This window comes from Mus caroli, chromosome 17, assembly GCF_900094665.2.
Source record: "Mus caroli chromosome 17, CAROLI_EIJ_v1.1, whole genome shotgun sequence".
In the NCBI taxonomy this organism is placed as follows: Eukaryota; Metazoa; Chordata; class Mammalia; order Rodentia; family Muridae; genus Mus; species Mus caroli.
Genome location: NC_034586.1, coordinates 7,876,892 through 7,889,736, shown reverse-complemented (window position 1 = coordinate 7,889,736; position 12,845 = coordinate 7,876,892). Strand labels below are relative to the sequence as shown.

Sequence of the window (12,845 nt, the reverse complement as noted above, 5' to 3'; positions counted from 1 at the left end):
TGAGCCTGTGACACACATGAGCCTGTGACACACATGAGCCTGTGACACACATGAGCCTGTGACACACATGAGCCTGTGACACACATGAGCCTGTGGGGTATAATTCAGGTAAACCACCACAAAGCCTGTGCTGTGGTCTGATTTTCCTAATGACAAGAGATAGGTAATGAGTGAGGGCCATGCGCTGCCTAGCTCCCAGGACCCTGGCCACCTCACCTCCAGCAGGTCTCAGAACTACACATGGCAGAGGATATGTTGGATGCATGTTGAGGTTTTTTACGACAGGAACTTGAACTGATTCCATAGCTGGTAGTCGTTCAATGACAATTCAGTTTTATAGGTCTGTGTGCATGTGTGCCTGAGCACATAGCAGAAACAGTTTATACACAGGGTTATAGTAAGGACGTCTGAAGTTAACAGACATCCTTAATGCCTATGCGATTTATTCCTGTAGAAAAAAAAATCACCCTTGGGCCTGGGGAGGTGGCTTACTGCATAAAGTGCTCAGAGAGTAAACAGAAGGCTCTGACTCTTAACCTCTAGCTCCCGCATAGAAGCAGGGTGTTTCTGGAACAAGGCAGAGACACAGGAGGAGGCCGGCTTGCTGGCCAGCAAGTCTAGCCAGTCTATGAGCAGACATAGGGTGAGGAGTGACAGAGGAAGACATGTGATGTCAACCTCTGGCCCCTGCATGCACACATGGCTGCTCGTATCTCCATTCGTGAATCCACTCCTATACACGAGCCTGGCGACGTTGTGTTTTTATGTGTCTGTGTTTGCCCAGGATGAATATGAACTCTACATGGCAGCTCTCCTGGACTCACAGCCCACAGCACAGTATCAGGTAATAACCATCAGGAAGGACACCAAGAGGTTTGTGTCTCAGGAGACTCTCAACCCAGGAAGCCCCATTGGTTTTCTGTCAGGCACAGTGACTGGTGTTTCTTTGTTTAATGCATGATTCTTATATAGAGTTCTCCAGGTGAGGATCTGGCCTATACCAAACACCAGCATCCTGTTGTCACTTAGACTGGGTAGATAGTGAGAGCAGGTACCCCAGAGTCACAGGACAGATCTCTGGCTCCTCATATAACTGATGACAGCTTTCCCAACAGTCTTAGTAGGAAAGTGGGTCAGTGGGTCAGTGGGTCAATGGGTCAATGGGTCAATGGGTCAACATGCAATGTTCTAGTAGGGAATGTCACATGGGCATGACAGAGAGCTCGGAGAAGCTGATTAGTAACTATCTCCTGAGTGGAAAATATGGTTTCTTACCTTATGTGACAAAACAAACAAATAAACCTCAAAACAACAACAAAACAAATACAAACCAACAACAGCCCCCAAACCATAGCGTACAAAATCAGTTCTAAATTGAATTTTAATTAACAAAAACACATGGGCATTGCATCTTCTGTTCTGAGACTTTTCATGCTATATGGTAATAAGCCTGGAGAGGTAGCTCAGAGATTAAAAGCACTGGCTGTTCTTGCAGAGAACTCAGTTTCAGTTCCCAGCATCTTCATAGATGGCTCACAACCACCCGTAATGCCAGTTCAAGGGGGATCCGATTCTCTTTTCTGACATTCACAGACACTTTGCATGCATGTGGTGCACTGACATATATGCAGGCAAAATATCCATGCACATAAAGATTAAATAGATAAATAAATAGTAGATAGATAGATGTATGGATGGACTGATAGATAGATAGATAGATAGATAGATAGATAGATAGATAGATAGATAGATGATAGATAGATTAAATAGTAAAAGTAGCCCCTGTCTCTGAGGACTGAACAGTGCCTGTAGTCTCAGACTTAGTGCTCCTTACTCTGTTGGAACAGAAAAGGAAAACTCATCCCCACATCTCAATCAAGCATCAAAATGAAGGAGCTGGCAGGCATCCAGATGTCTTCTTTCTATTCTGAAGCCCCCGAGGATCACCTAATGAGGCAGAGGCCACCTACCTGAGCTGGTATTATCCAGTATGAGTCCTGTATGTCTTTATGTCCACATAAAGATTGGTGATTAAGATCTTCTCTCACACATTTGAAATAATTAATAATGATGTACACAGCCCTTAGTTCAATGTATTTCCTCAACCCAACTCTACAAAGAAACCGTGAAACCCCTGCCACTCTTACGAATTTTCAGGAAAATGCAAGTCAGAAGCTATTGTGAAAATTATTTTACTTAGAACTTTGCCAATATTTTCCCCTTCCCTCCAGCCCTTCCAATGCCCAAATTTAGTTGGAATTCACACTTTACCCTAGGACCCCTGGGCCATTCGCAAATAACATCCAGGCCAGAGCGTCCTACCTGACCATCTTATCCTTTGTGTGCTTTGTTCCTGGTAGCGGCTCTTGGCTGAAGTCAGGGGGTTGGAGAACAGCCCCAGGCGCAGCTGTGACATTGACCAAGCCAAGGAGCACCTGAGGAAGCTCCAGCAGGCTTCCCTGGCAGCCTTGGAGCACAATGACAAGTAAGGCACCAGCCGTGTGATTCTGGTAAAGTTTCTGTTCATACACAACACAACCTTAAAACTCTGCGACAAGCAGTATCCACAGTATCCACTCCAAGTACAGGAGCACAGTGCATCTGATGGATGGAGTATAGAGTCTTGGCCATGATGGCGGCAATGATTATGGTGGTGGTGAGGAAGAGGAGGAGGAGGAAGGGGAGAGTGATAGTGGTGGTGGTGGTGGTTATGAGGAGGAAGAGGAAGGTGATGAGGTGTGTAGTGATGTTGGTAGTCATGAGAATGATGGTGGTGGTGATGGTGGTGGTGATGAGGAGGAGGAAGAGGAGTGTAGCCATGATGGTGATGATGATGTTCATGATGAGGATGGTGATGATGATGGTAGTCATGAAGGTGATGATAATGATGGTGGTGGTGGTGGTGATGAGGAGGAAGAGGAAGGTGATGAGGTGTGTAGTGATGTTGGTAGTCATGAGAATGATGGTGATAGTGGTGGTGATGAGGAGGAGGAAGAGGAGTGTAGCCATGATGGTGATGATGATGTTCATGATGAGGATGTTCATGATGAGGATGGTGATGATGATGGTAGTCACGAAGGTGATGATAATGGTGATGGTAATGAAAGTAATGATGGTAGTGGTGGGGTAGGATGATGATGATGGTGACGGTGATGATGATCTGGTCGTGTTATTGCAATTTCAAGGAAAAAGGGATCAACTAGATGTTCTCAGAGGACATGAAAACAACCACAAGGCAGAAGGGTAAAAGCTAAGCACAGAAATGAAAGGATGACGACAACAAAAACAACAACCAAATAAAACATGGCACAGCTAACTAAGGAGGTAGCTGACAGAGTAAAAGTAGAGACGGTAGATGGAAACTTCATCATGACATGCAGGAATTGTTTTGGGTGAGAATACAAGGCATAGATAGTGGGCCAAGACAGCAAAACAGCCAGGGGGCTGGAACTGAGAGGAGAGCGAAAGTTGGTCGACATGGCAGATAGGCAAATAAAATCCAACTCGCGTAGAGCTAAAGTTTGGAAAGAAGAAATACAGAACAACAGAACAAAGAATACATAATGTGTAAGAGTAGGCCATGCGAAAGATCTCAGAAGACTACATCCTCTGAGTTTACATGCTGTGGCCTCTATTCTATCCCTTGAGACCTCAGTCTAGAACATGAGAAAGTATTAAACCATTACCCACCATGTAGGTGTGTAGCTTTAAGCCATCTGTGGTGTCATCTTCAGACAGAACAGAACAATCCCCAGGGTACATGCAGCACCTGCCAGAATCCTTCTGAAATACAGGACGCATAGGATATACCCTTCCACTGGCTTTGACACTGAGCAAAAATGCAGAGAGCCTTCTGGGGATCAATTGCTCCTCTTCTTTCTATATTTCTTGTAATTTACTTGTAGTTGAACATGGCAGACTAAATTCTGATTCTGTAAATTCTCTCTTTGGGATGCCTGCAAAGTCACAGGGGACTGCAGCACACACCCCCACGTCACTTCCAGGGTCCCTTGATTAGTGCTTGGCCTCCGACTGAAAACTGTAAGGATTTATTTTTGCTTGATTATATATATGTTATAGGTGTGTGTTTACATGTGAGTGCGGATGAAAGTTAATGTGCTTGCTTATACGGAGGCACAAAATAAATATTGGGTGTCTTATATCACTTTCTACCCTATTTTTGAGACAGTTTCTCACTGAACCTGGAGCTGACGAGTTGGCTAGACTGATTAATCAACCAGTGAGCCCCTGGGATCCTCTTGTTCCTCTTCCAAGTGGGAGGACTACAGGTGTGTGCTTTTCATGGGGATGCTGGGGATCAGACTCAGGTCCTCCCGGCTGCACCGCAAGCACTTCAGCCACCAAGCCATCTCTCCTACATTTTTCTTTCCTCCCTCCCCCTCTCTCTGCTTGTCTCCCCTTTCTTTCTATGTGTATGTGTGTAGGTGTGAACATGCCACAGTGTATGTATGGAGGTCAGAGGACAGTTCATGGGTGTCAGTTTTCTCCCTTTACCATGTGGGGCCCAGGGATTAAACTTGGGTGGTTAAGCATCTTTATCCACTGAGCCATCTTGTTAGCCCTCCATTTGTTTTTAATTAGAGATTTTTAATGGTTTGTATGCAATGGTAACTGGACTGGATTAGGCTCTTTATAGCTATCTTCAGAGTGCATTTTGTGTTGGAAAGTTTGGCAATCAGTGTGCACGTCTCAGTAAGTGAAAAGACTGTGGTTCTGGGGCTGGAGAGTGTCTGTGTAGGGAGAATGTGCTTTATGAAAGCCTAAGGATGACAATGCAGATCCCCAGCACCCATACCAATGCAGATTGAGTGTGGTGGTTCCCTTGTAAATAGATGTGTGAAGTGGAAACAGAAGACTCCTCTGATGAGGCTGGCAAGTAAGACTAGCTGAAGACGAGAGAGACCCTGCCTCAAAGTATAAGGTGGAGAGTGATTAAGGAAGATACTTGGCATCAACCTCTTCCCTCCAGGGGATGTTATATGTATATATGTATATCCACAATGTAATACACAAGTGTACACACACACACATACATATACACATACAAACATACACACTCATATACACACATATATACATGCACATACACAAATATACACACATATACACACATAAACACATATACACATACACACCTACACATATATACATTCACATTCATATACACATATACACATACATACAAACATATATGCACATGCACATACACATAAACACATACACATATACACATACACATTCTATATATAAATATATACATACATAAACACATATATACATGCACAGACACACACATGTATATATACACATGTACACACATACATATATACACAAACATACACACATAAACACACACATATATACACACATGTATATACAAACATACACATATAAACACACACATATATATATACATATGTACATACACACACATATACAAATATACATGCATAAACACACACCTCATGCTATAAAATGGCCAGAGTCAACAAGGCCTAAGCAGGGTTCTGTTTTCCTATTGATTTTTAGACTCAGGAATGACCTGGAGGCTGAGAGCTTATTGCTGCAGTCTGCTAAGGAAAAAGCAGGTGAGTGCTTTCCAGTGCTGCCTGCTGCCCATCTCATATCTTCTTTGGGTGTCTTGATACAACTCCTCCTCCTCCCCATGCCATGCACCTCCCTAATTCCCGTTCACACTTCAGCCTCTAGTTTCTCAATCTTTGGCAGATTCTCCTTAAACCTGAACCAAACCATGTGTTGTTCACAAGGGTCTCTCCAGGATGACCCCCACCCCCTACCCCATCATTTTCATGAAGTTTCTTGCAAGTATGCACTGTTAGAAAGCAAACCTGGAAAAGATTCTCGTTGTCATTCCCAACTGGCCCTCTCCACTAGCCCAGTTTCTGCAAAACTAGGCATCGCAGATACTTACAGATTATATGAATACATCAAGAGAGGGATACCCTGTTTCTTTGGAACAAATACTTTTTATTAATCTGTTTGAGTGACACTAAGCTATATGTCATATAGCTGTACATATGATATATATTATATATGCATAGTTACACTATAGTTGTATTTAATGTTTGACATTACAAATACCACTCTTAACAAGAGCTGAAACACTAAACATACAGAGTAACTGCTCTCCAAACTCTTTCCATAATTAGCTAGTGGGAAAATACAGGATGAGAAGGAACTGACTCTGGTCGAAAAGGTGGAGAAGAGGAGGTGTGAAATCTTTGAGAAATGGGATGAGATTAAAGTGCTTGAGAAACACATCAAAGAAACCCTGGTGCACTCGGGAGTAGCAGAGATCGCAGAGAGTGGCCTTAAAAGCATAGAGGTATGCAGATCGCCTACTTAAATACTCACGTCTGTCTTGCTTACAATCTCATGAAGCTTAGTCCAAAATATGCTCTCCCTTCAAAAGCTGAAGTGGCTACGTAGAGCAATGGAGGTCTGGCTGGAAGAAGAACAGAAATGGCAGGGGTCTGTGTCCCTGTCAGAGCTTTGGAACAGGGAGACACAGAGCCCCGTGGAATGGGACCAAATAGGACTTCCTGTTGCTAGTCCCATGGATTTTAATGGTGCTGTGGGTTTTTTGGTTGTGGTTGGTTTTTGTTGTTGTTGTGTTGTTGTTTTTTGTTTTTAACACAGAACAAGAATTACTAAATGCATGGAAGGACAGTGTTGGTCTAAACCACGGATGGGACTGTAGGTTCTTTTTAGGCCACTATTCCGCTGATTCACTGTTTCAACTCTCTTGGTTATACTTATTTATTTTTTGGAGGTGTGTGTGTGTGTGTGTGTGTGTGTGTGCGTGTGCGTGTGTACTGGTGCTTACAAAGGCAGGCCTGAAGAGGGTATTGCATTCCCTGGAGCTGAAATAGGTGTTTGTGTGCTGCTGCCTGCCATGGGTTCTGGGAACTCTGGGCCTCTAGAAGAACAGGAAGTGCACTCAACTGCTGAGCCATCTCTCCAGCCCCCACACCTTTACCTAGAGCATGCTGAATGCTCAGTTGCTGCTGTGGCGGCTGCTCCATGTATTACTTGTAAACGCTGTGGGCTGGTTTCTAGACACCACAGTAAAGCAAATCCCATAATTGAGTGGGTTCTAAGAATTATGCCATTTCTCAGTGCATGTAAATTATGGTTATACTGTTTGGCAGAAAATCATATGCTTGATGGCATGCTGTTTTAAACACAAATGAAGAGCTATTGCTACAACATGCTGGGATTCTTCGGGACTGCTGGACGTGTTCAACATAGGCTTGTCACAGACCTCCAGTTTCCAAGAATAAGAGGCAAAATCTGCAAAGCCTGATAAAGCAAAATGAATAAAGTGGCATATATTTGAACACTCTGCCATTTTGAGATAGGACCCATATACCCCATGTGACCTAAAAGTCACTCTATAGCTAAGGTAAATGGTAAACTCTGAATCTCGGCTTCCCAAGTACTGGGTTAAGAGTGTGTCCCAGGGCCTGGCTTCCACATGTATATTTTACTTTGCCTCTGATAGCAGATAACCAAGGAGCCCTCTGTAATTCAGCATCTACAGGGTTTGACTCAAGGCTCTTTCCTATTATTGCACCTCTGTTCAATGGTTTAAATATCCATTTTATCTTTTCCTTTTATTGAAAATACATCCTGATTGTGGTTTCCCCTCCCTCTGCTCCTCTGTCCCCTCCTATCCAGATGCACCTCCTTTCTGTCTCGTGTAAAAAGACAAACAGACTGCTATGGGGTAATAATGAAATAAAATATAATAAGAAAAAACCAAAATCTAACACATCACAACTGGAGGAAACAAACAAAGAGAAGAAAAAGGTCTGAGAGAAGGCAGAAGAGAAAGAGACCCATGCATTGCACACTCAGAGATCATAAGAACACTCAGCTGGAAGCCAGAATGCATACACAAAGGACAGACCTGTAGGCTAAAAAGAAAGAAGAAAAATTATATATCTCTATCGCTGTCTGTCTACCTACCTATCTATCTATCATCTATATCTATACCTGTATTTATATAAGATAAAATAAAAATTAAGATGAAAGAAAGAAAAATAAGTTAAAAGAAAAACAGAAAAAAGAAAAAAGAAAGAATGAAAGAGAAAGAAAGAAAGAAGGAGGAAAGAAGGGAAGGAAGGGAAGGAAGGAAAGGAAAAGGAAAGGGCAGGGAAAGAAGGGGAAGGGAAAGAAGGGGAAGAAGGGAAAGAAGGGAAAGGGAAAGAAGGGAAAGGGAAAGGAAGAAAGGAAAGAAAGGCAAGGAAAGAAAGGAAAGGAAAGAAAGGAAAGGAAAGAAAGGAAAGAAAGGGAGAAAGAAAGAGCCCTGACATGACATTATGAGACAAGGAACCTCCAAAGATACCACTGAATTTGTTTTCTGTTGACCATCTACCGGTGGACAGGCAGCCTACCTTTAGTTTGTTTTCCCGGTGAGACTCCCTTGAAGGAAGTTTAATTTTCCTTTGTCAATGGTTTCCCATTGGAGCTAGCTTCTGTGTTAGGGACTCGGGGCATGTGTCCACTCACACATGCAGGCCCTGTGCTTGCTTGCCTCCATCCCTGCTATTTTATGGTGTTGTCTTGTGCTCTAACTGACTGCGTTGTGATACTGAGAGCCTGCACGTTGGGCTCTGGTGGAGACACACTGTGCTGGGTGTTTCTGTTGTTTGTGTTTCTATGCTGGCCTCTAGATAATCTGGATTGGGGAAGACTGTAATTCTGGATGTTGACATGTGGTCTTGTCTTTGTTGGATAGGTGTTTTGTTTTTTGACTTCTGCTTCCCTCTCTCGTCCTTAGGAGAGTGTTGGTGGCTGTGTGTTGCCTGGTAGAGAATGCTTCTGGGATCCTAGATGTGTGGCCATGGGTGAAAAGTGTTTTCAAGGTATTGGGGGCTGACACTTAGGAATAGGTCTAGACTAGCAGGGGTGGCACTGAGGGGTCCATGGGAGGGAGAAAGGCGGGATCTTCTTAGTTCCCGGGGAATGGGGCAAGAAAATGAGGAGAGGCCACAACAGGTACAGCTCTGCTCCAGAGCTGGGGGGATGAGACTGGGCATGAGAGATGGAGGAAGAGTGAGGATTTGAAGTTCACCTACCTGCTTAGCCGGCCTACTGACTTCTCCAACTCAGCTGGAGGGTTGGGGACTGAGGAACAGGATGTGTGGGGAGGAAGGTTGGAAGAGAAGATCTGTGTGGTTTGGTGGGGACAGGGCAGAGAGGAGGGGGAGGCTGCAACAGGTGATCTGATAGAGCCTCCAGCTCACACACAGGGAGTGCCTGCTGGAGCAGGGAGCTGGGATAAAGCGATGTGTGTGTGTGTGTGTGTGTGTGTGTGTGTGTGTGTGTATGTAAGGAAGCATCTGTGTGTTCAACTGAGATGGGGCTGGGGGGAGGGGGCTGCTGCAAGTGGTCTGTTATGGAGCTGGGGACTGTACTGGGGGGTTAGATTTTGGGGAGCTGAGGGAGAGTTGAAGATCTGCAGTTAACCTACCCACTTCCCTGACCAGAGTAAATATGTATTTTTAAAATGACGTGGTATTGAGCACTCCTGAATGTATAACCACACCAGTCTCATAATGCCTTTTGAACTTCATAGAGAAAAAGTCTCAACTATTTCTTTTTAAGTTTCATTTTTAAAACTATTTGCTTTCAGAACGAAGCCGTAAAGTTGGAAACAGCAAACAGAATCTTAAGGAAGAAAATAAAAGTAAGGTATTTTTAAATATGCAATCCTGTGTTTATACAAGTGTTTCCCAAAACATCTGTCTGCCTGTGTCATCAGTCACACAAAAAACGCATACTTTCTCCTTGAGAAATAGCTTTCTGCAATGCTAGGGACGTCTGTCTGTTCAGGCCTCAACCCTGAACCGGTCTCTCATAAGCAAGTGCATTAATGAAAATGAATGTATTGTGGTGAGGGATTGCATCTATCATAACCGCTTCTCTAACTTACACACACACCTTGCCATGCAGAATAATGGTGAATGCAGCCAGCAATAAGGACACGGACAATTGCCACATTCGTCATAGCTCTGCACACCTGGGCTGTGTGCCTCCGAGCTGTGCACGGTGTAGTTAGTGTGTTAGAGTCATCAGTTGTGCACCTTATTGTTCCTGTGCCTGAGCAACATCATGGATTTTCTATTTGCTACAGGTTATTGAAAGCCACATGAAGCAGCTCTTACAAAGGAGTAAGATCAGCGCGGAGGAAAGGCAGTAAGCATGGGCACTGTGCTTTAAAATGCGCGTGTGTGTGGTGTATGTGCACGTCTGCGCTTTTACATCCCCAGGGGCACATGTGTGCAAGTGTGGATGTGCATGCAGAGGGCACAGGTTAACAAGGAGTCTTTCCCATTCACTCTCCACCTTATTGATTGGGGAAATCTCTCATTTGAACCCAGAGAAGACTGATTTGATTAGCCTCACAGGCAGCTTGCCCCAAGCATCCTGTCTCCACCTTCTGAGGGCAGGGAATACAGGCAGGTTGCCTTTGTGCCTACCTGTCATTTCTGTGGGTTCTGGGTCCTTACATTTGGGTGACGTGTGCTCTACCCACTGACAGATCTTCCTGGCCCTATACTAGATAGTGTGCTAGAAAGATATTGGAGTAATACCATCCACTTGAAAGCAGATGAGGCTCGACCACTCTTTAAAGTATGTGCCTTCGTGAGTGCTGATTTTAACAGTGCATGCTTAGTCTTGACGGGTGACCAGTTAAAGATCTAGACCTCCAACATGTAAATTTCTTCTACTAGTATATGAATAGTTTCCTTAGAAGAAGGTAAGGATTGGGGTGAATTCTCAGGGGCAGGAACCAGGAGTGTGGGGACAGCACATGGCTTTGAGTGGCAGTCTTCCCTAAACTTGCATGGCTTTTAATGATAACAAGAACTTTTAAAATCCTACGCACATCTAAACTTTGAATTTAAGAAGTAAATGGGGGCAGGTGAGAGGCTCTGCAGATAAAGGCACTCATTCCTAAGGCTCATGAACCTGAACTTGACCCTTGCCTTACACCTGACTCCTGCAAGCTCTCCTCTGCCTCCACATATGCCCTATGTGCGTGTCTGTGCATGTGCGCACCTACACACCAAACCAAAGGCAATACAAACTGAAAAGTGAATCAGTTGATTTGTAGAATCTGTTCCGTGCTGCTGCTTTTGTGTGGTTGCTTCTCTGAAAGCTGGCACTGAGTTTAAATCTCATGACTTTGTGCAGATGGATCAATAGAAAAACATGCTGGCTGAAATCTGGGAAGGCACATTTTCCTCAGCATGGAGACCATCCTGGGCCATTAGTGGCTTGGACCCCACAGCATCATCCCGTCTCCTTAACTTTCTATGCCTGTGGGTTTCCTTGTGAGTCGCCAGCATGGCTGTTTTAGGAATCAGGCCCATGGTCCAAGGTAAAACATAATAGCTAACAGCTTCTTCTCTGAGGCATATTTACATGTGACATATACATGTGTACATATGCATATACACATATGAATCTACACCTACAAATATATATGTAACATATATGTTATAATATATGTATGTGTGTGTGGTTCTACATCTGGAGATACATATATATGTGCATGTATGTATCTGTGTATATACATACATATATATGTATGTATCTCCTGCTGTAGTAAGGTGGCATTTTCTAGGGACTTCCTCACATATCTCACAGGCTAGCATTAGGTCAAAACACCACCCACAGTTGCAGGGAAGGGCAGAAAACAGAATCTCCTTTCTCTCTCTCTCACATGGTAGAGGAATATGCAAGAATGAGTGCCTGGATCACTCTCTGCAGCTCCCTGTGTTGTGCTGGACATCAGCACGAACAATAGTACAGTTGCCCAGAGCTCACTGGGAATCTGCTTTTCCACTCTGGCAAATGGATGGGCTAGAAGGCATGTCATCTGCACTGTATCATTAGCCCAGAAGGTGCTTTAGGAGGTACCCCTCCCCTGTCCCCCCCCAAAAACCCTAGAGAAGCCCATGGTGTTCAAGGCCAAAGCTCTGATAACAAAACTGCTAAAGACAGACGTTGTTGCTCAGTCACATCCTCGTCTGTTTGGTTGAATCTCTCCTGCAGTTACTTGGACTTGTTCTTTTCTCCCCAACGTTTATGTTTCTTCTAATCCATTGCACATGTTTCTTGTGTATTTTAAGGGCACTGTGGGATCTCATTAGGGAATATTCAGATGTCGAGGATGTCGAGGATGACTTTGAAATGCTTAGAAAACTGACATAGGAAGCCTCTGCTTCCCAGACCAACATCTGGATCGGTCGCTGGATGCTGCTCCTTATCATCTGTCCCACTGGAACGTCAGTGTGGAACGTGCACCATCCTCGGCATGTTGATAGATGTGTCCTCCAGGTGACTCCTTTGACTTTTTATGTGTATACATACACTTTATATGCAGCTCATCTTTTATTCTGTAACTTTCAACTGGACAAAACAGGTTTGAATATTTAATAAGAGTGAAGATTTTTATCCTGCTGAGATGGAAATCCCTTCTGTTTAAGTGCTGACATGTTTCCACATGAGCATTTAATAAAATAAACGTCACACCCGTGCTGGTGGCGTGCTTACTGTGGCGGCCGCATTGTTACCGGAGAGAAATAATTGAAGGGAGAAAAGCTTCATTTCGGCTCCTGAGTTCAGGGGGTTTCGTTCCCTCACGATGGAGCAGCACCATTTACCACAGATGGCATGTGTGATGGAGATCATTCACATCAGCACTGACCAGGAAGCAGAGAGCATGATTGGAATGAGGAGCCAGGTATAACCAGTTCACTTGTAGAGGTCCACTTGTGCCAGCTCCT

The 12,845-nt window shown here is 44.1% G+C and overlaps 1 protein-coding gene across 2 annotated transcripts in view; it reads left to right on the top strand.

Annotated features, from left to right (window-relative positions):
- The window catches only part of C17H6orf118 (chromosome 17 C6orf118 homolog), a 20,382-nt gene extending 7,788 nt beyond the window's left edge, over positions 1–12,594 (top strand). Inside the window, exons 4-10 of one of the 2 annotated variants that reach the window (XM_021149281.1) lie at positions 785–844; positions 2,361–2,485; positions 5,551–5,609; positions 6,192–6,367; positions 9,683–9,736; positions 10,184–10,245; positions 12,189–12,594. In XM_021149281.1, the coding sequence (XP_021004940.1) occupies positions 785–844; positions 2,361–2,485; positions 5,551–5,609; positions 6,192–6,367; positions 9,683–9,736; positions 10,184–10,245; positions 12,189–12,270 (618 nt within the window). In that variant the 3' untranslated portion in view covers positions 12,271–12,594. The remainder of the gene's footprint in view (positions 1–784; positions 845–2,360; positions 2,486–5,550; positions 5,610–6,191; positions 6,368–9,682; positions 9,737–10,183; positions 10,246–12,188) is intronic. The other variant, XM_021149282.1, reaches the window with a different exon arrangement.
- Positions 12,595–12,845: the final 251 nt, after the last annotated feature.